At 44.3% G+C, this 26,525-nt stretch overlaps 5 protein-coding genes, 1 long non-coding RNA gene and 1 other non-coding gene across 8 annotated transcripts; 6 read left to right on the top strand and 1 right to left on the bottom strand.

The window, feature by feature from the left end:
• The first annotated feature begins 1,289 nt into the window (after positions 1 to 1,289).
• On the top strand, positions 1,290 to 2,690 carry LOC107275668 (transcription factor RSL2). Its single transcript, XM_015773983.3, has 5 exons — positions 1,290 to 1,736; positions 1,822 to 2,118; positions 2,203 to 2,268; positions 2,382 to 2,447; positions 2,559 to 2,690. The coding sequence occupies exons 1-5, from the start codon at positions 1,290 to 1,292 to the stop codon at positions 2,655 to 2,657; spliced, it is 975 nt and encodes a 324-aa protein (XP_015629469.1). The 3' UTR covers positions 2,658 to 2,690.
• Positions 2,691 to 4,025: 1,335 nt separating this feature from the next.
• LOC9267237 (uncharacterized) lies at positions 4,026 to 7,139 on the top strand. 2 transcript variants are annotated; one of them, XM_015773352.3, is made up of 5 exons: positions 4,026 to 4,292; positions 5,135 to 5,192; positions 5,265 to 5,337; positions 5,435 to 5,500; positions 6,626 to 7,139. In XM_015773352.3, exons 2-5 carry the CDS (start codon positions 5,161 to 5,163, stop codon positions 6,692 to 6,694), a joined length of 240 nt encoding a protein of 79 aa, XP_015628838.1. In that variant the 5' UTR covers positions 4,026 to 4,292; positions 5,135 to 5,160; the 3' UTR covers positions 6,695 to 7,139. The 2 variants fall into 2 exon arrangements, with proteins under 2 accessions (XP_015628838.1, XP_015628840.1); XM_015773354.3 differs by having other exon boundaries at positions 5,125 to 5,192.
• A 579-nt stretch (positions 7,140 to 7,718) lies between these two features.
• TRNAM-CAU (transfer RNA methionine (anticodon CAU)) lies at positions 7,719 to 7,790 on the top strand. The gene has a single exon. It is a non-coding gene; the product is annotated as a tRNA-Met (tRNA).
• Positions 7,791 to 9,248: 1,458 nt separating this feature from the next.
• LOC4331989 (uncharacterized) lies at positions 9,249 to 15,104 on the top strand. The gene is made up of 9 exons (XM_015776749.3): positions 9,249 to 9,757; positions 10,447 to 10,606; positions 10,721 to 10,782; positions 10,893 to 10,987; positions 11,168 to 11,281; positions 11,805 to 11,867; positions 11,958 to 12,055; positions 12,138 to 12,565; positions 13,501 to 15,104. The coding sequence occupies exons 1-9, from the start codon at positions 9,361 to 9,363 to the stop codon at positions 14,865 to 14,867; spliced, it is 2,784 nt and encodes a 927-aa protein (XP_015632235.1). The 5' UTR covers positions 9,249 to 9,360; the 3' UTR covers positions 14,868 to 15,104.
• Positions 15,105 to 16,141: 1,037 nt separating this feature from the next.
• LOC4331988 (uncharacterized) lies at positions 16,142 to 16,980 on the top strand. Its single transcript, XM_015774553.3, has 2 exons — positions 16,142 to 16,302; positions 16,385 to 16,980. Exons 1-2 carry the CDS (start codon positions 16,274 to 16,276, stop codon positions 16,689 to 16,691), a joined length of 336 nt encoding a protein of 111 aa, XP_015630039.1. The 5' UTR covers positions 16,142 to 16,273; the 3' UTR covers positions 16,692 to 16,980.
• Positions 16,981 to 17,288: 308 nt separating this feature from the next.
• Positions 17,289 to 20,111, bottom strand: LOC107278087 (uncharacterized). Its single transcript, XR_001544373.3, has 5 exons — positions 20,019 to 20,111; positions 19,571 to 19,944; positions 18,529 to 19,414; positions 18,050 to 18,199; positions 17,289 to 17,930 (listed from the first exon to the last, which is right to left on the bottom strand). It is a non-coding gene; the product is annotated as an uncharacterized lncRNA (long non-coding RNA).
• A 3,545-nt stretch (positions 20,112 to 23,656) lies between these two features.
• LOC9271258 (uncharacterized) lies at positions 23,657 to 24,434 on the top strand. The gene is made up of 2 exons (XM_015774756.3): positions 23,657 to 23,770; positions 23,862 to 24,434. Exons 1-2 carry the CDS (start codon positions 23,742 to 23,744, stop codon positions 24,151 to 24,153), a joined length of 321 nt encoding a protein of 106 aa, XP_015630242.1. The 5' UTR covers positions 23,657 to 23,741; the 3' UTR covers positions 24,154 to 24,434.
• Positions 24,435 to 26,525: the final 2,091 nt, after the last annotated feature.

Genomic DNA, 26,525 nt, shown 5'->3' with positions numbered 1-26,525 from the left:
AAGTAAAATCAGACTGGAAAATATATGATTTTGTTTGGGTGCTAGCCGCGCAATTGCGCGGGCCACCCAGCTAGTTAGTGTTTATTAGGACAATTAATCTGTTTTATTACTAATTATTATGAAATACAATAAGATTAATGATAATTACTATATTTTGTAATTAGAGTTTCAACAGAGCAAATTATAAGAGTTTCTAAAAAAAACAATGCATGTACTATTTGGAGTTTGGAATGTAAGGAATCACCACCAATATCTATTGGCAACATGTAAATATACTTCTGCACGATTTTGTACACTCTTCTCTGTTGTACTTTTATGAAAGTGTAGTGATATCTCCATGACAAACAATGTCATTTTGTTTTGTCATGACAAATCCTAATACATTTAATACATTATTTTGTTTTGTCATATATATTCTCTCGACGTTTTTTTAACAACTGGAACAATACAGTTTCGCTAGCTTCAAAGATATCACTTCTCGCCGGCAGGAGAACTGATAATGCATCGACGTGATCTAGGCGACTAACAAGCGAATGCGCACGGATCATAAGTTAATCCAAATATTTTTCACCAATCACTAGCAAACCAGCTTCCCTGTCCCTCCGACTTTAGCCCACAAACAAAAAACACACAAAATTATTCCTTGTTAGTTAGCATTATCTGAAGTTCCTATATAGGGAGGCAAAAGATCAGAATCCATGATTTGAAACAAACACATTTATTTTCACTCTGAAATTATAATGACATGACATGAAACTCTTCCCCACGATCTTGCCAACTCCTTCACGACCATTTTTTTTTCTCTTATTTCTTTTCTTCCAACTACAGTCCTACCATCCAACACAAATCACTGACATAATAAGACCAGCTCTGCTCATTACTCTAGTATGTAAGTCACCTAATCATTAGCTTAGTCTCTCACTCATTGCACCCCAAATTCAATCGCCCTCATTGCACGGACGAAATGGTGTTTTTTATGTGCGATTCGCGGCCTTGTGTTTTTTCTATTCGTCTTTGCACGAATTTCAGCGGTTTTTGTTAGCTGTCTGGCATCGCCAACTGTGCAGTAGTTTTCCCAAAATGTTTCGAATTAAATTATGAATGGTCAGAATTGTACGCTCGAACATTCTGTTCCTGAACTGATGAAAAAAAAAATAGTGCCCCTGCTATATAAATACTAGGACAGGTATGGCCATCTACGAGATCATATTTTGTTACAGATTTCTTCGCCATTGGAGATGATGGAGTCCTCGGAGGCGAGCTGGCACTCGTTCGATCCGTCAGTCGCAATGGAGGACTCGGAGGCGATGGCGCAGCTGCTCGGCGTGCAGTACTTCGGCAATGACCAGGAGCAGCAGCAGCCGGCGGCGGCGGCGCCGCCGGCGATGTACTGGCCGGCGCACGACGCGGCCGACCAGTACTACGGCTCGGCGCCATACTGCTACATGCAGCAGCAGCAGCATTACGGGTGCTACGACGGCGGCGCGATGGTGGCCGGCGGCGACTTCTTCGTGCCGGAGGAGCAGCTGGTGGCCGACCCGAGCTTCATGGTGGACCTGAACCTCGAGTTCGAGGACCAGCACGGCGGCGATGCTGGCGGCGCTGGGAGCAGCGCCGCCGCCGCCGCCGCCGCCACCAAGATGACACCGGCGTGCAAGAGGAAGGTTGAGGATCACAAGGATGAGAGCTGCACGGACAACGTCGCGAGGAAGAAGGCGCGCTCCACGGCAGCAACAGTAAGTACAAAAAAAATGTACAATTAATGAACTGATTAATCTTTCGTAATAATCGGATTAAGATTCCTGACGATGTGTGCATCAGGTGGTGCAGAAGAAGGGTAATAAGAACGCGCAGTCAAAGAAGGCGCAGAAGGGCGCGTGCAGCCGGAGCAGCAACCAGAAGGAGAGCAATGGCGGCGGCGACGGCGGCAATGTGCAGAGCTCGAGCACCAACTACCTCTCTGATGACGACTCGCTGTCGCTGGAGATGACTTCGTGCAGCAACGTGAGCTCGGCGTCCAAGAAGTCGTCGTTGTCATCGCCGGCGACCGGGCACGGCGGCGCGAAGGCGAGGGCCGGGCGCGGGGCGGCGACCGATCCGCAAAGCCTCTATGCCAGGGTAGGTAGAACTATGCGCGAGTTGCTGCACATTTTTGTTGCTCATCTGAATCTGAATTTTTTTTTAACTGTCTTGCTTGAACAGAAGAGGAGAGAAAGGATCAATGAACGGCTAAAGATACTGCAGAATCTTATCCCAAATGGAACCAAGGTAAGTTACTTAAAAACCATCTGATTCCAAAACCGCATCAATCACAATACTCCACAAAAGCCTCCACGATACTGAATTGCTCTGATCATGCGAGGACTTGTTATTTTTTTCAGGTGGACATCAGCACGATGCTTGAAGAAGCAGTTCACTACGTCAAGTTCTTGCAGCTCCAAATCAAGGTAACCATAAGACCCCTGATTCGAATCCAAGAGCCCAAGTTTTGCTTCAATTCGCGCGTTGGTCTCTAATCTTCCATAAGCTAAAGCAATGGGATTCATCGTTTTGCGCAGCTTCTGAGCTCGGATGATATGTGGATGTTCGCGCCGATCGCGTACAACGGGGTCAACGTCGGGCTCGACCTCAAGATCTCTCCACCGCAGCAGCAATGATCCACGTACTCCAGCCATGGCGCCACGGACGCTAGCTCAAGCTATGGTTCTTTGCAGCTGGCGCAGAAATACATATTTTTTTTTCTTCTACTTCTGTTGATACAGTACATTTTTCCATCCTGAATCCATTTGATTCATTCCCAAAGGATGGCCAACCTTAATTATATACCTCATTGATCGAGTTCTTTTTTACCATTTCGCTCCTTGCCTCCTCGTACAGCAGATCCTGCCATGGAAGAACTTATTTTTGGGCAACGGAATGTGAAAACTACTGAGAAATTGGCAGAACACCTTCGCTAGTCGGTTTACTATTCTTAAAAGAAAAGCAACGAGAGAGATGAAAGGAAAAAGTGAGCGTGAGGTCTCTTATCTTGTCATCAAGTTTCAAAATCATCCCTAAACCGAAATACTAGACATAACACATATCTAATCTTGTAAAATCAGATCACATTAGGTCCCAAGGCAATATTACTCCTCGGTTTTGATGATGTGGCGGCTGAGTCTTATTCCATTTATCTTCTCTCTCTTCCCATCTCAACCCAAACCTCTGGGGCATCCGACAACAGGAGGGGAGAAGAGTAGCGGCCGTTGGGCGGCGACGCCAAGTAGAAGCCTGACGGTGACGGCCGGCAATGGGTGGGAGAAGGCTGGCGACCGGCGAGAAGCTTGACGGTGGCGGGTGGCGGGAAGAAGGGCGGAAGCGTTGAGGATGACGCGACCACAGCGTGGAGTAAATGGAGTTGACCTCGAAGATGATGCAGTGGAGCTGTGCGTGCGCCTCCGCGGGGGAGAGACAAAGCTCGAGGACACCTAAACAAATCGGCTTTTGAGCAGCTCAGTGGAGATGGCTCTGAGTTTGGGGAATAAGAGCTTGGGCAGCATGACGTGGCGGAAGCCCCAGCCCCTGTGTGTGCAGGTGAATACATTGCAATTGCAGTTGGGTGCGCAGTCAGGTACATGACACGAGCACTCCCGGCTATTGGGAGCCACACTAGCCGGCAGTCTCCGCCGTCGAGCTTGTCCCCGCCGGCTGGCACCCTTCTCCCCACCCGTTGTCGGCTGCCCTAGAGGTTTGGGTTGATATGAGAAGAGAGTCGAGAGAGGTGGAAGAAAATTGATGGCTGACATGTGGCGCTCACGTGGGCCCCACACTGATTCAACCGCCATGTCACCAAAATCATAGAGTAATACTGCCTTGGGACCAAATGTGACATACATTGTATCTTGGTATTTCAGTTCAGGAACGGTTTTAAAACTCGACGTCAAGAAAAGGGACCTTAGGTGAACTTTTTCCGAGATGAAAAATTTCTTCTTTCCAGCCTCATGGGCCTGTGCATATGACCCACAGGCAGGCGGTAGCAGAGCGCTGCACGGCCCCGCCCCACAATCGACCTCCTGCCTGTCTTGACTTTTGAGCACGGTGAGCCAGAGCTCCAACGCCGCCGCCCCGCTCCGCGCCGTCGTGCACCTGCTCCGCCTCGCCTCATCGTGTCCGCGGCCGGCGAGCAGATCGGCGGCGCGGTGAGCACGGTCCCCTCTTCTTCCTGAACTCGCCCTAGCCTGCTTCAGGCTTCCACCCCGTGCGGCCTCCTCGCGCGCACGGCCGGCCTCCATCGCTGCTCGAATCGAACTAAGGTATTATTGGTTCTTCTCTCGTATCCCTCCTCCCTCCTCGGCGCCCACTTCATGAGTCAGCGTCGCGTAGATAGGAGATCGATTTTTTTTCCCCCAGTTTCCCTCCAATTAGCCCATCCCCTTCATACGCCGATTCCTGTTATTTAGGGTTCATCTCAACCCCATTGCCCCCATGTTAGTCCCGCCATTGCCCCTGCAGATTGTATTGCAACTGTGCCTATAGGATATTTTGGACGCATGATATTCTCAAAATAATACTATACTACTATGATTTATGAACAGTGGTGTTAATAACTCGTGATGTGTCCATGCCCCCACGAAAATTTACTGGGCCCGTGTAGTATGTAAACTGTTCTCTAGCACCTCAACGAGCTTTGTGTTCCGTTGAAATATAGCCATGTCAAATAGCAGCCTGCCATGTCCATTTGATTACATGTTGTTTTTTTTTTCATCTTAGCTATTTCTTAGTTCTTTTAAATTTCCAATAAAGAGAGAACAAAATGTGTCTTGATTCTAGAAAACCAGAATGACAAGATGACATCGGACTATATGTGCAATGTTTTTAGATGTCAAATCAAATAATCATGTCATTCATGTGTCGTTCATTGCTGAATTGAGCCTTGCATCCTAGGGTACCAGGGCAGCTCTCCTATGCGTAAGAAACAAATACAATTGCATATATTTGTTTCATTTTTTTTTGAATGAGATCATAATGTAGCAGTACGATTCCATCCTCACTGCACCCTCAAGGCGTGAACTCAGAATTCCTCAATTAATATAAAATAACGGTCAACTTTCTAGCTTGCTTTTAAATGATTTTTAAAATGTAAAGCAATTTGCAGGAACTGGTATCAGGCTGTTGGTGAGAATGGAACCAAAGCATTCAGCTGAAATGTCCAAGTAAGAATTTCTTTTCCGTCCCTTAATTCTTGAGGATTTTAGTTCATTACACTACTTACAAGGGATCTGCAGGCATTTGGACAAGCAAAATCAAGCCCTAATGGAAACTTACCGAGCAATGTCCCACGAGTTGCATAAAGTTCAGGTGAGCTTTATATGGAGAGTATTGGAGTATGAGGCGTCACTATGTCTTGGAAGTAACTTTTTAGATAGTAATACTTTGAAAATGTTGGTCTGTACAGGTGGAAGAAGAAACAATCATGCGCAAGTTATATGAGCTGATGTCTGCAGAAGGACTTCTTCCGAAGGTATGCCGCTCACCGACATGCTAATACTTTGAAAATGAAATGTTACACTTCTGATGCTATTTTCCCCTAAATATTCTCTTGGAGCTGCTGACCTCATCATTATTCTTCCATTAAGTGATCTGTTGATATTTCACCATGAACCAAATGCTGTAGTTCATTATAGATGCAAGAGAAAAAAAGAACTAATTGAAAGATGATGGGAGATTAATCTGTCTTGTTATTGAGTGCTGAATCTCTTGCTGTTATTAACTGGTTGCAGTTATTAATGTCTCTATTGCTTAAAATTCTTGTACCTTTCTTTTTTGGTTGATACATGACTGGCAGAATAGCAGTTCTTTGTAAGAGTTTGTCATGTTTTACTAATGATAAGCATTTACTAATATTGAGGAGATATCTAAATTCATCCATTAGATTGCTGATATTGAGGAGATGGCGACAGCGGTAGATAGGTTTCCACTGTGTGCCTGTGACTTCAAGAACTAAACCACAGTTTTTTAAACCAGAATTAATCATATATATATATTTGATAAAACAGCACCTGAGGCCCTTTTAGCTCTCTGTGCTGCATGAACTGAATCCATGGGATCTTTTATTAAATTATTGGCAGAATTGGTTCTAGAGCATCGTAAGTTTACATGTTTTTGTTTTATAGCACCGAAAGTTACAGGTTCACTTTAATAGCACCGAAAAGTTCCCTCCGTTCCCACTCTTAGCACTCCCGTTTCTTTTCTTGCATGTGACGTCAGTTTTGACCGAAATTGACTCATTCAAGCACCTGAAATTCCAACCCTATCCTCCTTTCAACTGAAATAGCCGAACACATCTTCAGATCAACTAAATCAAGCAGCTGGAACCCCATCTCTCACCCAAAGAAACGGGAGTGCTAAGAGCGGGAATGGAGGGAACTTTTCAGTGCTATTAAAGTGAACATTAACTTTCGGTGCTTTAAAATTAAAACACATGAACTTTGGATGCTCTAGAACCAATTTTGCCATTGTTATTTGTTTATGTGGCTTATGTTCTCCGCTTTTCTAACTTCTGCACATAGAGCTTAGGCTAGATCAAATTACCTCAATTGAGTTCTGCTTTGCCTCATATTTTTTTTCTCTCTAATAATCGATGCAGCGCAAGAAAGAAAGTCAAGCACAGAAAACTGGGAAATCAACTCAGGAAAACAAAGAGCTTGAACCGTAGGATGTAAACTGTGAATATTGATACGATACTCATCTTGATGCAATTAACGAGTTGAGCTGAAGAATCAGATGGTTACTATCTCCACGACATCCTATATCCCCACACCTTGGAATTTCCAAGTGATGGATTTACAGTAGATAATGTGTTCTAACTATAGATGTTAAGTGTGCTCCAGAGGCCAGAGCAATGCAAAACGAACAATTGAACCCTTGAATCGAATTGTTATGTGAGGAGCCAACAGCTGGCTAGAATCAGAAGTGTATTTTTCATCTGAGATTTCTATATTTTCATAGTATTAGTTTTGCTGTAGTGCTAGTTGTTCCCGATGTTTTGCTATCTGAGTTATAAATTACGCGGACTTGTATTCTTATGAAGTCTGACTTTTTGTATAAAAAAATGCTTAACATACCAAAGCACTGTAATATCGTCCTTGTACTTTTTCGCTTTTCTTCGAGCATTTATGGGAGATATATAGCATTCGATTGTTACACATCGCAGGCTGTGCTCAGTTGACAAACGGAAAAAATCTGAGATAGAAAGTTCTTATATTATATCTGAATACCGAATGATTAGTGAAGTTATTATACTGAGAATGATGAGTTAGTGTTCGAGAATGTATAATGAGTTAGTGTTCGAGAATGGATAATGGATGAGTTAGTGTTCGAGAATGGATGAGTTAGTGTTCTTATACCTAATAATGAATGAGTTAGGGAGTGTTTGAGGAGAAGGGGATTGAGGAGATTGGGAAGATACGCAAAACGAGGTGAGCCATTAGCTCATGATTAATTGAGTATTAACTATTTTAAAATTTAAAAATGGATTAATATGATTTTTTAAAGCAACTTTCCTATAGAAATTTTTTGCAAAAAACACACCGTTTAGTAGTTTGAAAAGTGTGCGCGCGGAAAACGAGAGCCAATCTCCCCTATCACCCCTAAACGAACGATGCCTTAGTGTTCTTAGCCGAATGATTAGTTATAGAGCATTGTTTAAATTAGAAACGTTTAACATCCTAAACAACACCATCAGAGTGGCGCAGCGGAAGCGTGGTGGGCCCATAACCCACAGGTCCCAGGATCGAAACCTGGCTCTGATAATTAATTTTTGACTTCTTAATCGTCTAATTTTATTTTATTTATTCATCTTTTTTGAATCGTCTAAATTTATTTTATTTATTCATCTTTTTTGAATTATTGCTTCTTAATCTTCTACGCTAGCTCTATGCAACCACAATCTCACCAAATGGCGAAGTAATATTAGTGTCTTTTTTTGATAATTAATTTTTGCTGATTTATCATTCATTTATCGAATTTGTTCTTAATGCATACGTACTTAACCTATCTCATGAGCACCTCTAAAAAAATTGGTCCGTATATCTTGAGCTCGATGAAAACATCACAGACATATAAGCTCACTCTTATATAATACACACGTGTACATTTGGTTCTAATGAATACTTTTGAAGATTGAGTTAGTAATATGTTAAGATTGACGAGGTTACCGGTCACCACTGGTGTCTGTATATACCTACAAATTTTGAGTTCGACGAAGTCACCACAAGTAATATGGTACGTTGTCCACCACTAAAAATAATTAGCTATAAATACAAGCACATCATAGACTCGCTGTCAACATGTATATCGCTACCAGTGAAAATAATTACTCCTTCCGGACATGTCTCATGTCCAGATTCATAGTCTTAGATGGGTCTCATCCCATCATAGTTTGCTATATTTTGAAACGGAGGTAGTAGCTGTAAATACAAGTATTCGTGCTAAAATTAGAACTTAAACTTAGATTAGCAGGTTCCATCATAAGAAACCTTACTAGTAGCTAAGGTATCCTCAATTCGCCATAAATATCAGGCAAAAAAGGATCCTCAAAGTTTATGGTATTTGTTGTATGACATCCAAAGAATGTGTATTTATTACATGACACCACTAAAAACATGGTAATTAGCTGGTGGATGCTGAACGTATTATTTTATTATATCGGATCTAAATGGAGAGAGAAACTTTCAAAAAAGACAACTTTTTACCTATGGTGCATGTTTCTTTTTAACCCAACCAGATCTAGTTCGGATCAGACCTACACCAAGAGAAAAGTTACAATTTTGCCCTTGTGTCAATCGGCTTGTAAGATAACTTTGTTTGAACCAAACCAGACCTAGTCCATTCTCACTCCCTCGATAGAAGAGTCCAACAAAGCGAAAAGTACAAATTTGTAATGCAATAAATACACGTTTTTTGGGTGTTCTACGACAAAGGCTATAAAATTTGAGTGTCTTAGAGCACATTTTGCCTAAATAATAGTAGTACTGCTCCTACTAATATTCAGATATGCACTCTTTCATAAAACATGGCTTAGTATTTTGATTTTCTACCCGACAGGGTGAACAGACAAAATACAAACTATAAACCAAATCATATGAAGAGCTTGAGACGAAAAAAAAAACAAAAATGATCGAAATACGCCCCTTCCAATTTTTACAATTTTTAAAGGTGGAAATTGTCACATGGCAATTTAAATATTGTACATTGTCACAAGAAACCTTGGGTCTCCCCAAAATTCCGGGAAACCCCTCCGGAATCTACAAAGCCTACTCCTCTCCCTGTCCTGAAACGCCGTGACGGCTTCTCCTTCTCCCTCCTCCCCCCGATCCAGCCATGTCGTCCGCGCCGCCGCCGCAGCAATCCAAACCCTCCTACAACCACCGCCGCCACAACAACGCCGCCCCGAGGCACCACCACGGCCAGCAGCAGCAGCAGCCGCAGCCGCAGCCGCAGCCGCAGCAGCGCTACGTCCCCAAGCCCGCCGCACCTAAACCCTCGCCCCCGCCGACGCTCACCACCGCCCTCCGATCATCGGCTTCCCCGTCTGCATCTGGCGCCGGCAGGGTGGGCGGAGAGGCCGATGGGTTCGTGGCGTACCTGCCGCACGACGAGGTGGTCGCGGCCGGGCTCGGCGGGCCCGACGCCCAGGAGTCGCAGGCCGTCGTCGACCTCCTCAACGATGCCCTCGCCGCGCTCCTCCGCGCTAAGCCCCGCGAGTTCTGGCGCCAGGGTAACCGAAACGCTCGCTTGTGCATTACTGTGCTCATGAAACCGTGTAGCTGGAAGGCGTGAATTGTTATTTTGGGATTGGGAAATCAGAGCTGAAAGCTTGGAAGCGATAACTAGTTAACCACTTAATGTTCGGTGTTTACTGCTTGTTTGCTTCAATTGTGTTTGTTGAATGCATCTTCTGATGCTTCGGTCTCTGTGATTATCTAAGGCTACGGATTATGTGTAAAATTCTAGTGTATGCTTGTTCAAATGTCAGTTTGCACTTTTAAGCGCAAGATAAAATGCGTGCAGTTAAATTTATTACTACATTTGCAGTTGAAGTGGCTAGTAGTTGCATAAGCAAAGCAAAGCCTATGCAATCATATTCTTATCACTATCATGACCTATGATCCTTTGAAATAGTTTTAATGGGAAGGAATTAATCCTAGTCCCTTCAGATTGACAGGAACTTCAGATTGACAGGAATAACTACCCTACAATCAGAGGAATTTGGCATTTTTTCTTATGCAAACTAAGCCTGAACAATAATTGAGCGAGTAGATGAGTCAACATAAAAGCTTGAGTTGAGGACACGCCTAGATCTGTGATTATCCATTGTTTCACTCCTAGAATTTAACTTATGAATAAATCCGCGTGCATTTGAACTTTACCAATGGTTTCCTAATGCTTATCGTTACCTTTTCCCAGTGGCACAGAATACTTCCCTGCATGAGTTCCTGGACAGTTACCTACAATTCAGGCATCGGTGGTATGACTTGCCTCATCGTGCACCCAAAGGGACAGTTGCTGGCTTAGTTGTCGGGGAGCTTGAGCTTTGCCGTCGAGTCTTTATGGTCCTGTACCGCATGTGAGATTTATACCATTTCGCTATCTTTCTTGTATACATATTTTTCATAAGATAATGCACACTGTTCAGATTCACATGAGATTTGTCATGATATGGCTCTTGTTTGGGTGGTAGATCTTCAAACAAGGATCCTGGAGCATTCAGGGGTGAATCCCTTAGCATGAAGGAGCATGCAGGTGAGATTAGAACTACTCATATGATCACTGTTTGAGTTTACCTTTTTTTAGAGCAGAATGGATAGTGACCATTGGTTCAAATATACTATATTCACGTTGTTCGGTTGTAGCCCTCCTGCAGGAGAAAAGATTGCTTGATTTACCCAAGTTGTTGGACATTTGTGCTATTTATGGGCATGACAATTGCAAATTGACAAGTTCACTGGTTGGTTCCTGAAGTGTTTATTATTGTTGTTGTTTTTCTCCTTTTCATTTTGCAGACAGATGCTAACTTAAATGCAAATTCTAATTCATTCCCTTAGTCTCAGATAACCTTTTTCTATTCATTGGCATGAATACTTTTATAATTTTATTAATAACAAGTGCACATTTTCTGTATCTGTAGGTTGAAAACGCTATCAATGTCCAGCCAAATATTCTGGATGGCATTAATATTGTCCTTCCCCAATTCCTGGGCATTTTCCACACAATGCAGGAGAGGTGCATGAAATCATTACAGGTTATTTTGTGATCTTCTTCATAAATCACTGCACATAGCTGTTATAGGATTCTGTATTCCTTTATCTGGTATGAACATCCATATGATATCATTATAACAGCTGTTTTCACTTTAGTCTGTAGTCCCAATCGCATATGCTAAAACTTTTATCGTTTTCTGCAAAGGATTCAGGTTATTCATTTGTGCTATTGACGAATATACTTGTTATTACTTGTTATATCTGTTATTGTTTCAAATACTTTCTTCCCAGTTCCTTTCAACAACCATGATACATTGCTTGGTAGGTTAGATAGAAAGTGACGATTATGATGTTTACTATTAATTTGTCTCTGTTTCTTTTTTATCCTAAATTGAGATTGAAGTATGTTTTCTCACCACGATTAAAAGTTGAGGACCTATGATATTGATATAAACTTGATCTTGTAGTTTCACACCTTCCTGATCTGATGACAGTTTAGTAGTTTACAGAAGATCTTGGAGAACTATGCATAAAAAGAACTTAACCATAATAAATTCATTTTAGGCGCTCACTTCATCTGGACCGAATGATAGTGGATATACCCAACTTCAGAAAGATTTCTCAGAGGCAAGTTTTACCTATACTGCATAGTTTATGATATGTCTGCTGTCCTTTCATCTGATTTTTCTATATTGTTGTAAATCCAACTTCCTTCAGGTGTTGGATTTTGTAAACGATGCAATTGTCACTCTGGATGCCTTTGTCGATGCTTATCAACCTGCTGCTTTATTATTTTGTACCTCTTTTGAGACGAGGTGCGCTTCTACTCATCCAACACAATATTTGTTCGCTGTTCCCTTAATAGGCAATGATGCTTATCTACCACTTAATTTGCAGCTATGGAGTTGAGGAACTACTGAACACTCTTCCAAGATTGTATGACTCATTGTTGCCATCTTTGCTTCATGGGTTTCAAGTTATGTCCAGTTCCCAAAGCAATGGAGAGACTGCATCTGACATTATACTGAGTGACATAGTTCTTGGTATAAGGATGCTGTCAAGGAGAACTGTCAGTTTCGGATGGAGATTATTGGAGTTCTGCTATTTGAACAATCAACTTGTGGAGCGTGATGTTGAAGCTTGTACAAAGATGTTTCCAGCTAAAGTCGAAGATCCTATGATCAGGGGTGACATCATAATTCAAACACTCAAGGATATCAATAGAGAAGCCACATTTTCACAAGATCATCCTGGAAAGACATTCCTCCAAGCTCTTGAAAAGGAGTTCAAGTTGATGAACCGGATTGGAGATATTCGAAAGAAAGGTAAATGATAAAAAATCTCAATTAAATGCTTGGTTATTTTCATGTTTGTAAAATTCCACACAACCTTAGTATCCCACTATTATTATTTCAGCCAAAATTGTCTCTTTAGTTTTTCATCCATAAACAACATATACGATCTAGGAACTTTATTCAGAAGTTGTCATACAATTATTCTACATATATGTACTGAATTGCCTATGATTCTATATTCTGTTACTATGCCTGCTCTCGCCATCTATGCATGAGTGGTTCTTAGAAAGCTTAAAACTTCCAGCTTGATCCAGCATATTGATCTCAATGAATGGAAAGAGAAAGAGCCAAAACAGAATCTTATCTATATTTATATCTATACTACTTAAAATGTATACGTGGTGGTGTCTGTTCTGCCACACCATCCTTACCACTGACATTTGGGTCCCACAATCTATACTATTACATCACCCTCCAACAAGTCCTCCTATTTCACTGCTGGTTCTCCCCAAATTTTGAATCACCTACTTGTTCAATAAGGAAAATCATAAAAGTACTACTTGGATTAACTATGTGCTTAATTGACTTAACTAGAAACTCAATTTGTTTTCCGTTGCAACGCATGGACTTTTGGCTAGTAAAAGGAAAAGATGCTCTAGCTTCTGTTGTTTTGTTCTCATAAAGTTCACCAATAATATTCCCGTATTACCCTACATTTGATTTTATTTCTGCTCGCGTTTGATCATTCTGGCACTTTTGAGTTGTGTTCATAAGACATCACTTTTTCTGTTTTGGCTAGATTCTGTTGTGAAGACTGAAAGAGTTTGCTAAACTGTCAGCATTATTCTGTTGACATATATGCTGTATTTTCTTGTTATCTCAAGTTTATTGATTGTGTCATAGTTTTATATTGATGCCAAAACCTTTGGTTGATGTATTCAATATGTTCCTCCAATCGTAAACAGGATGGATACACATGGATGATGAGCAGTTCCAGTTCATTGCACGCTTGTGTGGATCTACTCTGACATCTTGGAATAGTGTGCCTGATTTGCCTGTCTCTTCCTATGGTGGTGAACTACAACATAAGAATGAGGATACTGCCATCACTGAGTCCAAGATTACTCAAATAAGGGACCTCTTTCCTGATTATGGGAAGGGTTTCCTCGCTGCATGCCTGGAAGCCTACAACCAGAACCCAGAGGAAGTTATCCAAAGGATTTTAGATGGAACCCTCCATCAAGATCTTCTAGCTCTGGATACTTCATTAGAAGAGATGCCGCAGCTAAAGCCTGCAGCCACTGTTGGGAAAGATAAGGGCAAAGGAATACTTGTGGAGACTGAGCCTCAAATTATGAACAAACCCCATAAGGTTAATACTGAGATGCATCGCTATGTTGAACATTCTTCATCTTCTTCAGTTCCATCAGCATCCCAGGGACCATCCTCATCTGTACCATCAGTCCCGCAAGGTAGATTTACAAGGAAGACCAATGACGACGTGCCTGACTCTGCAACTCTAGACTCACAGAAAGCAAAAGATGCTGTTAGATCAGCTGTGCTTGAATCCCAGTATGAATATGATGATGAGTATGATGACTCGTTCGATGATCTTGGCTTCAGTGTGGTAGAATCAAGTTATGAGGAAACTGATGGTGCCAATGATGCCGAGAGTTCCTCACAGGGCCCACGGTGGAGCTCACAAAAGAAGACACAGTTTTATGTTAAGGACGGGAAGAACTACAGCTACAAGGTTGCTGGTTCAGTTGCTGTATCTAGTGCCCGAGAAGCGGCTGTCCTGCGCAATGTTCAGAAAGATACCATTCATGGTCTTGGCCGTGGTGGAAATGTACCTCTTGGAGTTCCCAACAGGCAACAACACAGAGACATGGAGGAAGAGGAGGGTAGCAATGCAAACAACTTCGGCAGAGGAGGCTCCAACATAGGCAGAGGAGGCTCATATCCCCGTGGCGATCATGGCAGAAGAGGTGGAAGGGATCACGGCGACCCACCGCCGGAGGGCGAGAACCCAAACGGGCCACCAGGATTTGGCCGTGGTGGAAGAAGAGGGGGCAGAAATCACGGCAACCAGCCAGAGGCAAACGAGAACCCGAATGGCCAACGTGGATTTGGCCGTGGCGCAACAAGAGGAGGCAGGAACCATGACCATCCAGCGGAGGACCATGAAGATCCAGATGCAGCACAGGGCTTCGCTCGAGGAGGGCCTGCACCTCGTGGAGGCAGAGGTGGAAGGAGAGGTGGTGGCCGGGATAACCATCACCGGAGAGACCGTGCGATGAAGAAGCATATGCAAGGATTGACAGGGCTTTAGTTGATGGTTTTCACCATCGTTTTTCATTGCGGGAACTGTAAATGTGACAGTATTTTTTTTTGACGTGGTCTAGACTCGGCCAAAGCATACGATGCCTTGAAGCATCCTTATGATTACTACTCGTATATTTTACCCATAGCATGTGGAATCAAACTATTGATGATCATATTTCTTGTAGCTTCGGACAGAATACAAAGTTTGAATCTCATAAATGAAAGTTAAATCTGTGTTGCTCTAGTTTCTTGTGGTGAAGAATAGTTATAAATCATTAATCATTTGCGTCAGCTAAGAGGCCCGGTGCTAAAGGTACTCGAAGCCATGTGACTAATGCTGTGCTAATGATCCAGATGGGCCAGCCTATATAGCTACGCGGTACCCCAGACGCCGCAGAAGCAGTGCGACGTTCTGCCGGAAAAACCCTCCGCTAAGGTCGCCGCGCACCGTGTGCCCGCATCCGCCATATAGACGGACAGTGCATCGGTTTTCTGGGTGTACGGTGTACCCCACGTGTTAGGTGACGTGACGTATCGGTTTTCAATAGCGGCCGCGCGCGGCCAGGGCAATCGAATCGGGTATCGGCCGGCATCGGTCACCGGAGGGATCTCAGCCAAAGAAGTACGCACATTGTCGTCGGTACCAGCTGCAGCTAGCCCAAATCCTAAACCTCATTTCAACGTCGTCGTCGGCGTCGCCACCTCCAGCGGCCACTTCAACACCGATGGAGCAGCTGTGAGCCGGTGAATAGCGACCTTTCAGGTTCAAACGTGAAAGGGAGAAAAATTAGTGGCTGTGATGAGCCGGCGCCATTGTGTCTGAATATATCTGATGACACAGGAGAGTTACGTTCTAACAAATCGTCCACTGTTTTTCATCTCTTAGAACACCATCATCACTCAGGGCTCTGAAAATAAGTCCAAAGTAATGGTGGCATGATGCATGCATCGGCTTGGAAATCCTGTTGCCATGAATCATGGCTGATCACATGTTTGCAGCACATACAAGTATAGTGCCAACAGCAATCAGCGTATCAAAATCTCTCCACACTCTTCACTTTACCACTAGCAATAATTCAATATCGTTGCAAACTAGCTAGTACTAATATAATCACGTGACGGATTTTTCTGGTATGCATAAATCAATTTAAATTCAACCGCAACGATCACGCAAAATATCACAGGGAACAAACTAATGGGCCGGGACCTGTTCAAAGGCCGGACCACAGGCCGGCCCAATAGCAAGAGTATATATATAGTAAGACCTCGTCTCCTCGAAGTGCTGGCCCGTGTGAGAACAGAGAGCAGTAGTGTACTGGTGTCCCGACAGCGCCGCCTCCATTCCTCTAAAGTCTAAACCTAAAATCTCCGCGGCGCCCGCTGCCGCTGCCGTCGTCCACCTCCGGAGTCGCGATGGGGCGGTGGGCGAGCCCAAAGACCCGGTAAGAAGGCCTCGCGCGCGCGCTCTAGATCTCATCTGGTTTCGCAGGCTTCTAACCCTTGTTTCGTTTCGATTCGTTTCAGTGGCGTCGGAGGGAAGCCGTACCGGAATGACAGCTCGCAAAAGGACGCGACGCGGATCAAGGCCGGGATCCCAAGCGACGATGAGGGCGACGTGGATCGCGAGGACGTCCCCTTCTCAGAGAAGGAAGAGGCCGCCATGAACAGGATCCACGCGAGAGCCATGGCCAAGAAGGCTGCCGCCTCCGCCGCGATCGCCCCCGCCCCCGCCGTCGTCCCCGCCGCGATCGCCCCCGTCCCCGCCGACGTCCCCGCCGCGATCGCCCCCGTCCCCACCGACGCCCCCGACGCGATCGCCCCCGGCCCGTGACCCCGTCGACGGCCTCGCCCGCGACTCCATGACCACCGCCATCGCCACTGCGTGAATCCCCATCTCCACTGATGCGATCAGCTATTGTCTAATTTTGCTTAGGGATGCTAGTCTTATGTTGCTTAGGAGCTACCGTTGCTTAGGAACTACCGTACTAACTATCCCAGGTTATCGATCCATGGATGCTGCGAAGTACAATTTGCGATGAATTTCCTATCTATGACAGATATCTGGTTGTGATGATGTTGCCAAGTGATATACCTGATTGTGATGCTGATGTTGCCAAGTATCTGATATATCTGTTTTGTGATGCATTTCCTGTCTATATCAGATTTCTGATTGTGATATAGTATCTGGTTTCATGCATTTCCAATATATGTCAGATTTCTGATTGTGATATAGTATCTGGTTTCGCGATGCATTTCCAATCTATATCAGATTGATTTCTGATCGTTAGGTTGCCAAGTACCTATCTGATTGTTATGTTGATGTTGCGATTTGCGAAGTTGCATATCTGGTTGTGATGTTGTAAAGTATTTGCATAGTATCTGCTTGTGATTTGGCAAAACCAGGATGGTATATACAGATTCTGAACGATGCTCACAATTATATAATTTATTGAAAGGGATCTGCAACTTGGTATCATTGTACATCAGGGAGATCGGCTAATGAACTACTACTACGTGAGAAGTTCATCGGCTAATGAACTACTATCACGACCAGTTCAGCACTGAAGAACAGTAGAACATGCTCAGTGGTCTATGCCAATGATAACTTTACCAATCAAGCTAGGTATCTGACTAGCCCATTACGCATAACGAAAAAAAAAATCATCATTTTTACAGGAACACAATAGCATAGAAATACATTCTTTGTTAGCAGAAAATTATTTCAACAGGGCGATTCATCCCGGCTTTGAGTTGCTTCACAATTGTGATCTTTTCATCATTATTCTGTGGAAACATGGATATTGAAGGATAAATTGGGTTGTCCATTGCTTCACAGTCTTCACAGGGATCTGTCTTCTAAAATAACTGACTTTAAGTTTGGAGCACGCTCAATGATAGCTCTTATGAAATCCAAGTGTTCTCTTATTATTTGGTTGAATCCACCAAATTCTAACCTCTCTAGTTGCAAATAATGTATCGAGCCATCCAACTGTGCAGCATCCCACAAATCATTTCTTTCATACAATTGTTTTCTATTCTCAGTACCCTCGTCACATGCATGGTTCCACACCTACATTCAGATATAAGAAAACATTTGACATCATGCGTACTAATCATCAGAAAGACTTGAATGAGAACATAGCTGAAACCAAATCATGATAAAAAAACAAGAAAAAATGACAGCATAACCTTGACACCAAAAACCTTAACGGATGGTGCGGATTCAAGGAGAACCAATGTCCATAGGAGATCAAATTTCACATAGATCCCATGCAGAAATAACTTTGTTATCTTGTTCAAGGCGGAGCGTAGCTTTTTTCCTTCAGGTGTAATCCAAATCTAGGTAAAATTAACAAAATAAACAAGGAATTATTTCTATGCACAAAAAGCTCTTAATCAGGCCAACACTTGTGTACTCAATAACCCTGGTGCCAATAGTAACCCTGGTGTACTCTAAAAGATAATCTGAGTATTTGAGATTTGGTCGGGGAAAAAAAGGATCAAACAGTACCTGCCATTAAGATCAAATCACACACAAAAAAAAAAAAGCTTTTAAAATGCTCTTTCAGTTTCAGTGCAAATTTCATAGCAACATGTAGCCAACAGCCACCACCATATGACATTAATAAAGATGACTTTCCATGTAATTAAATTAGTAAATTACTTACCACCTCTCCTTGGAAATCCAAAGCAATATCCTGTACATTTGCAGTACCATGAAGAAGATCAGTCAATTTGAACCCCGACTGGATACGTGACGTCGCAAACAAGGCGTAGTTCCTCAAGGCAAGGAACTACACCAAAAGATAGGGGAGCCCCTGATAAGCGCCATGAGTCACAGTATAGCTGCTCTAGTTTAGGTAGGCAGAGAAACTCTACGGTCTTGACATAGCACGAGTTGAGTTCAACGAAGCGGAGTTTTGAATTCGGCATATCCAGCTTCAATGTTGATGAATCCCGAAGTTCACAATAATAGAGAGTTAGATGCTGCAGCTGATCACAGCTGATTATTAGTTGATGCAGATCTTGTTCAGAAAACCTTGCCGTACACAGGAGGAGTTTCGTGAGGCAACATGACAGACTACGAGATATATTAAAAAATTCCACTAAGCTCTTTGCATGCAGCAGCATATCACTAGACGTGCAATCTACACTCCGCTTCTCAGTTGTGATCGCAAGCTCCACGCTCTTTACTTTACCACTGTCAATAGCATTGCAAACTAGCTCACCGATGTTAAACAAATAATCTAATGATGTCTCCAAATCAGTGAGCAAGCAGAACCTGAGGTTTAGCTTTTTAATGATAGATTCGCTCCGAGGAGAACCAAATAAACTGCTCATCAATTTAACTAGAACAGCCATCGCTTCATCGGCCGACATTGAGGAATTTTGGTGGATGAATTCATCTGCATCTAAGTCGACATCAGAGAGCAAAAGAGGCAGGTGCTTCCACCGTGTCGACAGGACACTGGTCCTTAGAACTGTGCGCATATCAACTCTTTCTAGGATAGAGAGTAAGATATGATCCGGCAATTGGTTGAATCTACCTTGGTCCTACACCAATAAAGTGCTCAATCATTTAAACTGAAGTTTAAAATGTTCTCTTAATTTTACAAGAAATACTAAACATATAAAGGATGGTATTAGGTTTATTTACACTGGAAAAACTACTAACAAAAATTACTAACAGAGAGAGGGAAAGAGACTTACATAGCTTTGGATGCTATTGGACTGCATGACTACTGACAATGGGGCTTTTCCACTCGGATGGTATGCAAATATGAGATCAGTGTTATTGTCGAGCTTATTTATAAAGGGAATTTCACCAGCCTCAGAGCCTGATTCGAATTAGGGCACTTACTTGTATATGCTCGAATTGGATTCATACTGAAATTGAAAAACCGACTTGGTAATTAACTTATGTCGAATCGGTTTATCCTTGGAAAAACAAGGAAATTTACCCTCAGAAACCAAGAAAACAAGGGATATTCCATTGATTTCTATCACTTCGATCACAGAAGAAGATCAATGCTTCTTTTCTCCTGTATTTTCTTGAGAACCCGCAGAGAGCATCGATGCATATTCTGAAAAGTGAAAACCAGCAGCAAAAGATGAATTTAAAACACGCCCAGGAAAGGACGATAAAAATACGAACTACCTGTCCGCAAAGCCACTAGATCATCGATCCTACGAACGAGGAAACAGGAGAGAGAGGACGGCGACGGCGGCGGCGGCGGCTAGGGCAACCGGCATCGAACACCGGACACCGGAGTTGCTGCTGAAATAGGTTGCAGTCGCACCCATCCGGGGATAGTTTTGGGCCGTGGCCTAAACGGAGTTAAAGCCCGTGCGAATATTACGGTTGGAAAAAGTACACCAAAGGTCCCTCAACTTGTCATCGGGATAAAAAACGTCCTCAAACTGTAAAACAGATATACGGGGTCCCTTAACTATACAAAACCGGTAACCCGAGGTCCTTTGGTGGTTTTGACCCCGGTTTTAGTCTACGTGACGGCTGAGTCAGCGGAGGACCCACAAATCAGTTCTCCACGTCACCCTCTCTCTTTCCCTTTCTTTTTTTTTTCTCTTCTTTTTCCTCTCCTCTTTGCGGGGCTGAGCGGCGGCCGGCTTGCGAGCGCGTGGCGGCCGGCGAGGCGGCTTGCGAGCGGAGGCGCGGAGGAGGAGGCGGGAAAGGAGGAGGGCTCTGCGCCGGCGTCCTGCTCGGCGTCACCATCATCGTCTACCTCCAGGAGAAGGTCGGCTGGGGCGCTGCCGCCGTCGTGGCCGTCTCCCTCGCCGTCTTCCTCGCCGGCTGGCGCCACTACCGGTACAGGGTCCCCGAGGGCAGCCCACTCACGCCGCTCGTCCGCGTCACCTCGCACGGCGGCCGCGCCGCCGGCTGGTTCGGCAAGGACCTGAACAACAGCAGGCTGGACCTCTTCTACTGGCTTCTCGCATGCATCGGCATCGCCAACCTCGTCTTCTACGTGGTCGTCGCCACCAGATACTCGTACAAGACCGTCATGGCCGGCGGCAAGGTCGTCGACGACAAGGCCGGCGACATTGAGTGCGCCGCCGCCGCAGCTGCTGCCTACTGATCAATCAAGCAGCTGATCGATTAGCTAGCTAGCTAGAAAATCATGGTAAGAAAGAAAATGGCATCATCATGTAGGAGTATATATGGTATGCTTCGTGGTACGTGACAACCAAAAAAACTGTAATGATTAAGTCGTTCGTCCATGTATATGCTTAATCTGCTTGTGATTGCCATCTGATCGTGTGCTCTACTGCTAGCTGATGTTGCCAAGTCCTAAACTGTTAACTTATGCGTGTCAGCGTGTGCTTAGTGCAAGAGGCGGCTTGCAAGCAGAGGCGCGGAGGAGGGCGGCGCCTGCATCACACTGGTAGCGGCCATCCACGTGCGTGACCCGTCGCGGCGCTACGAGGCGTTGGGCGCGCCGATGGTCGCCGTCGTGCAGTCGGCGAGGCTGCTCGGCGCAGGGGGAACAGCGACGGGAGGTTCAAGGTAAGGAGCGCAGACCGCCGGAGGAGGCCTCGGGCTTGAAGGCGAAGAGCGCATGGAGGCCGTGCTTCGCTTGGATGGCTCCGACCTGGAGGCGGTCGTGGCGAGGGCCCACCAGGGCCGACCGAAAGACGGCCACCGGGCTAGCGCCTTGCCGGTAGAGCTCGACTCCGGCGAAGCCGAGGATAAGGCCGGGCCGGCTTAGACTGGAGCGTCGGCCTCCATGGAACGGCCGCCGCCACGTAGAAGAGGAGGAGGAGGACGCCGGCCACCGCGCCGCGGCGTGATCTGGCGGGGACGAGAGGGACGACGACGCCAACGAAGAGGAGAGGAGACGAGGGGGACGACAACGGCGCCGCCCGCACGCCGCCTCCCCACTGCCGCCGCCGCTGGCGGCCGCCGTCGCGGCGCCGCCCTCCTCCTTTCCCGCCTCCTCCTCCGCGCCTCCGCTCGCAAGCCGCCGCTCAGCCCCGCAAAGAGGAGAGGAAAAAGAAGAGAAAAAAAAGAAAGGGGAAAGAGAGAGGGTGACGTGGACACCTGATATATGGGTCCCACGTGGGTCTCTTGCTGACTCAGCCGTCACATAGAACAAAACCGGGGTCAAAACCACCGAAGAATTTCGGGTGACCGGTTTTGTATAGTTAAGGGACCCCGCATATCTGGTTTTGCATTTCGAGGACGTTTTTTATCTCGATGACAAGTTGAGGGATCTTCGGTGTACTTTTTTCTATTACGGTTTAATTGTAGTATAATGGGCTGGGCCGGATAGTTTGCTAGTTTACTGAAGTATTTCTTACGTCTTATACGTTTGATGTGCGACAGTGCGAGTTAGGGGTGGGAAAAAAAGCTCGGACTTGTGAGCTTGGTTGACTTGGCTCGGCTCGTAAGCCAAACGAGCCAAGTCTAAGTCTCCTTTTCAGCTCGTTGGTGAAACGAGCCGAGCCCGAGCTGGCTCGCGAGCCGTTTGATTTGGCTCGCGAGCTTAGGCCATCATGTGTTTATATCGATTATTTATTTTTTTATGGAGTTATTATTTGCCAACTTGAAATTTTTCTTTAAGATTTTGAAGAATTGAATATATAAACTTATTTAAATTTTACAAGTTGATGATTTGTTCTTGTTTTTTTAATAGTTACAAAATATATATGAAGAGGTGTTTCAACAGGAAGACTTGCATGCCAGCTCGAGCTGGCTCGAGCCAGGAAACAAGCCAAGCCGAGCTCAAGTTTTAGCTTGTTTCCCTAACCGAGCCGAGCCAAGCCAAGCCAAGCCTAGTTTTGTTGCGAACCACTGCAAGCCGAGCCGTCGTTTCCACCCCTAGTGCGAGTATTACTGAAAGTATATACTTCAAATATAAATATACGTAAGGACAGTATTGGGTTTATTTACTCGGGCAACAAACAAACAAACACCCATAATATTTTAAAGAATATTGATTGCCGACAGGTAGTTTTGTGGAGCATCAATATCTAATCACATTTTAATCACGGATGTTTTGTGGAACTGCTGAAACCTCCGATCATTTATTTTTCAGTTCTCAATTATCTACATACTAATGGGATTTGAATACTTGAGTGGACCATTTACAATTCACTTCTCCCTTATCTACGTACTCCAGCTGTTACAATTCTGGAGGGGCAAGTAGTAGTGTTCGGAGACTTGGAGTAGCTGCTCTGCAATGGTGCTTGCGCACTACACCCATCTCTGTGATAGTGCAAGTGTTAGTGTGACCTTTAAGGATAGTCGATTTTGTTCAAAAACCAGGATGGTTATAAGTAATTTTTCTCAGGGATACGTAAATCTGTTAAAGCTTAGGAATACGGATGCGGATAACTCGATCCTTTATTACTCCCTCCGTTACATTTTAAGTGCAGCCACGGTTTTCCGCATCCAACTTTGACCGTGTGTTTTATTTGAAAATTTTTTAAAAAAATTTAAAAACATAAGTCACAAGTAAATATTATTCATATTTTATCATCCCATAACAACAAAAATACTTAAATAAGACGGACGATTAAAGTTGGACATGGAAACTTATGATTGCACTTATGGGACGGAGGGAGTACAACGGGAGGAGAAAGATGGTTACTCGCCGGAGTCGATCCTCGGGGAAGCAGATGTCGCCGGCGAACTCGTGGTTGGGCTGCTTTTCTATCGCCTCATGGGCCCAAAATTTGGGCCTAGTGTGGCCCATACGAACATTTCCAGCCCAGGGTTTATGGGCCGGCCCAATACGATGGCTATATATACTACCTCGAGTTGCTGGTCCGAGCAGGGAGACACGGAGAGCAGTGAGCAGTGTCCAAGTCCCGACCGCGCCGCCTCCATTCTTCCGCCGCCGCCGCCGCCGGAGTCGCGATGGAGTGGTCCCGGAGCGCCGAGAGTCGGTAAGAAGGCTTCGCGCGCGCGCGCGCGAGCGCTCTAGATCTCATCTGGTTTCGCGGGCTGCTAACCCTTGTTGCGTTTCGATCGTTTCAGTGGCGTCCAGGGAAAACCGCATCGCAAGATCATCCGCGATGACAAGAAGAAGCGCATCCAGGCCGGGATCGCGAGCGACGACGAGGGCGATGATGAGGTCGTCGTGTTCTCCGAGAAGGAGGAGGCTGCGATGGCTAAGATCTTCGACAAGGTCAAGGCGAAGATGCCCGCCGACACGCCAGCCGCCGACGACGCCCCGCCGCCGCCCGCCCCTGCGACGATCGGCGCCGCCCTCGCCCCATCGACCGCCCCCGCCCCCGCCGCGTCGACGACCTCGCCCGCGACTCCATGACCGTGTCCGCGCCGATGACCCCCACCGCCACTACGTCAACGGCCAACTCCACTGATCACTGATGCCTATAGTCAATGTTTGCTTAGGGATGCTATTATGCTATCTATCGTCTAGTGTTGCTTAATTAGAAGGTACCGAGGCTTAGATCGTACTACTAACTGTCTCAGGCTACCAATGGATGAATGTTGCGAAGTATTTGCGATGAACCTTCGTGATGCATTTCCTATCTACTGGATATATGATTGTGCTTGTGATTTGGGAAAAGTTTGATCTTTGGTCTCTGATTATGCTTGTGATCTGGCAAAAGTTTGATCTTTGGACTCTGATTGTGCTTCTGATTTGGCAAAAGTTTTGATCTTTTGTCTGGATATCTGATTGTGCTTGTTATTTGGCAAAATCAGGATGACATGGATAGATTGAACAATGCTCACAATTATATAATTGATTGTCTTCATTGATTAGCTGATTGAAGTCATTGAACGTGGTCTGCAGCTGGTCTCCATTTCAGCTAAAATGTAGGTCGTGTCGTAGAAACAAATGGAGAGTGGAAACCATACCATTTGTTTTAGCTTTTAGCTGATCAATGGAGGCTGCCATATTGTCCAGAGCTATTCAGACATGCAATGGGAAGAATTGGGAAAAAGTTAGGTGCGTTTCAGAGCTGTTCAGACATACAATGGGATGCATTGGTTCTATTAGTGCATTGGTTCTATTTGGCATACTTTGTCCTTACTCTTTATCATAGTATTTCTACTATCTTTTAGCTGTCATATTTTTTGTTTTTCTTCAACTTTGTTGCGGTTGTTTTTTGTATGCTGGAAAATATAAACAAAATAGCCTTCTAAAGTCCAATTCATATATCATTTTACTGATTTTTTTTGAGAGATGAAATAACATAGGGGGAGCACCTTCAAAAGTGTGACCTTTGGTATCTATATCACTGCATTTTATATAGCCTACCATGCATATGTTGGACTCCCTTGGATTTTTTTTTTAATTTTTACACATTAGCTTTGTGATTACATACAGTTATATGTCAATACATGTCAGGTTGTAACAGGAGTAATATTTCACAATATTATACTTGATATATAATACATTTTTACCATATTGTTCTCAAGCCCACCTTGCGCTACAATTGTTTAGTACTTCAGTGCAGTAGGATATCTTAAGCCACGCAAGCATTTTTTTCCCCTCTTTGATGCTATCACAACTCATGTACAGTAAAGCATTGTGCTGTTTCATTAGCTTACACTCTAGTCATGCTTCTCTGGCATTCTTTTTCCTACCCTGTTGATGAGGTTCCTGTATATTGTTAAAAATCCAAGCTTTGACAGAGGACCTTCTAATTTTCCAGCTTGCGAATAGAACCGATGTACAATGCTTGCACAGGTGGCAATTAAAAGGTTCTACACCCTGAATTGGTCAAAGGGCCATGGTCCAAAGAAGTAAGCATGCTAGTCCATTTATTTTCATTTCTTATATAATATTGGTTAGTCATCTTATACTCACAATGACATGTTCCCCTTTTCAGGAAGATGAGATCATTGTTCAGATGGTAAACAAACTTGGACCGAAGAAATGGTTAACCATTGCTCAAGCTTTGCCTGGACGTATAGGAAAGCAATGTCGGGAACAGTAATGCCATGAAAATTACTTATTTGTATTTAATTTTAGTCCATCTAGCTTGCACCGAAAAGAAAATGATATAACAAGAAATTTTAAGGGGCTCAATAGAGTAGCTTCTTTGTGCTAGCAACTACTACTTACTTCTAGTCCTTTGTTCTGCAGATGAATGCAAGAGTTGAACGCCGTTCTGCAACAAAAGTAGCTACTACTTATGATGATCTGTCAGGCAATTTAGTAATTACTTCCAGTTTCTGATGATATTTAGCTTGTTTGTAGTACCATAATTCATTGAGGATAAAAGGTAGCAACACCTTTATAATTTATGAGATGGATCAGTTGGAAGCAGGTGTAAGTCCAGTAAATTTAGCATTACATCCTAAACTAAACCAAGTTAATGCCCTGAGTGTCTGAGTGTAGCAAGTGCCTTTTAACCATGTTGGCATCTATGAAATATGGGGGATGGGCAGACTGGGGCAAAATGGCAAATAAGTTTTGCCGATGATCTTGTTCTTATCTATAATGTTGTTTGTTGCAGCAACCTGCAAGTATTCTTATTGAGCACATCGGTGATGATCTCGTTTCCCCAGATTATGGCTAAATTGCCATGAATCAGAAGCTGAACACATATATGGAATCTTTGTCATCAGTGTGTAAGGAAGGAATGTGTGCTAAATCAAAGCCCGCAGAACTCATCATGGAAAAATCTTCACACTGCATAAATGTGCATTATGAATATGTGAGCA

The sequence above is a fragment of the Oryza sativa genome, chromosome 3 (genome assembly GCF_034140825.1).
Source record: "Oryza sativa Japonica Group chromosome 3, ASM3414082v1".
Lineage (NCBI taxonomy): Eukaryota > Viridiplantae > Streptophyta > Magnoliopsida > Poales > Poaceae > Oryza > Oryza sativa.
Note: the sequence above shows the minus strand (reverse complement) of the source record. Positions and strands in the feature narration are given on the sequence as shown.

What these genes read in the sequence shown, in the direction of transcription:
- LOC9271258 (XM_015774756.3), top strand. Translation starts at nt 23,742, where the DNA reads ATGGAGTGGTCCCGGAGCGCCGAGAGTCG. An exon ending in TCCCGGAGCGCCGAGAGTCG is followed by an intron (nt 23,771 to 23,861) that starts GTAAGAAGGCTT and finishes CGATCGTTTCAG; the next exon opens with TGGCGTCCAGGGAAAACCGC.
- LOC107275668 (XM_015773983.3), top strand. Translation starts at nt 1,290, where the DNA reads ATGGAGGACTCGGAGGCGATGGCGCAGCTGCTCGGCGTGCAGTACTTC. An exon ending in CGCGCTCCACGGCAGCAACA is followed by an intron (nt 1,737 to 1,821) that starts GTAAGTACAAAA and finishes TGTGTGCATCAG; the next exon opens with GTGGTGCAGAAGAAGGGTAA. An exon ending in CGCAAAGCCTCTATGCCAGG is followed by an intron (nt 2,119 to 2,202) that starts GTAGGTAGAACT and finishes TTGCTTGAACAG; the next exon opens with AAGAGGAGAGAAAGGATCAA.
- LOC4331988 (XM_015774553.3), top strand. Translation starts at nt 16,274, where the DNA reads ATGGGGCGGTGGGCGAGCCCAAAGACCCG. An exon ending in TGGGCGAGCCCAAAGACCCG is followed by an intron (nt 16,303 to 16,384) that starts GTAAGAAGGCCT and finishes GATTCGTTTCAG; the next exon opens with TGGCGTCGGAGGGAAGCCGT.
- LOC9267237 (XM_015773352.3), top strand. Translation starts at nt 5,161, where the DNA reads ATGGAACCAAAGCATTCAGCTGAAATGTCCAA. An exon ending in ACGAGTTGCATAAAGTTCAG is followed by an intron (nt 5,338 to 5,434) that starts GTGAGCTTTATA and finishes TGGTCTGTACAG; the next exon opens with GTGGAAGAAGAAACAATCAT. An exon ending in CAGAAGGACTTCTTCCGAAG is followed by an intron (nt 5,501 to 6,625) that starts GTATGCCGCTCA and finishes TAATCGATGCAG; the next exon opens with CGCAAGAAAGAAAGTCAAGC.
- LOC4331989 (XM_015776749.3), top strand. Translation starts at nt 9,361, where the DNA reads ATGTCGTCCGCGCCGCCGCCGCAGCAATCCAAACCCTCCTACAACCAC. An exon ending in CCGCGAGTTCTGGCGCCAGG is followed by an intron (nt 9,758 to 10,446) that starts GTAACCGAAACG and finishes ACCTTTTCCCAG; the next exon opens with TGGCACAGAATACTTCCCTG. An exon ending in TAGCATGAAGGAGCATGCAG is followed by an intron (nt 10,783 to 10,892) that starts GTGAGATTAGAA and finishes GTTCGGTTGTAG; the next exon opens with CCCTCCTGCAGGAGAAAAGA.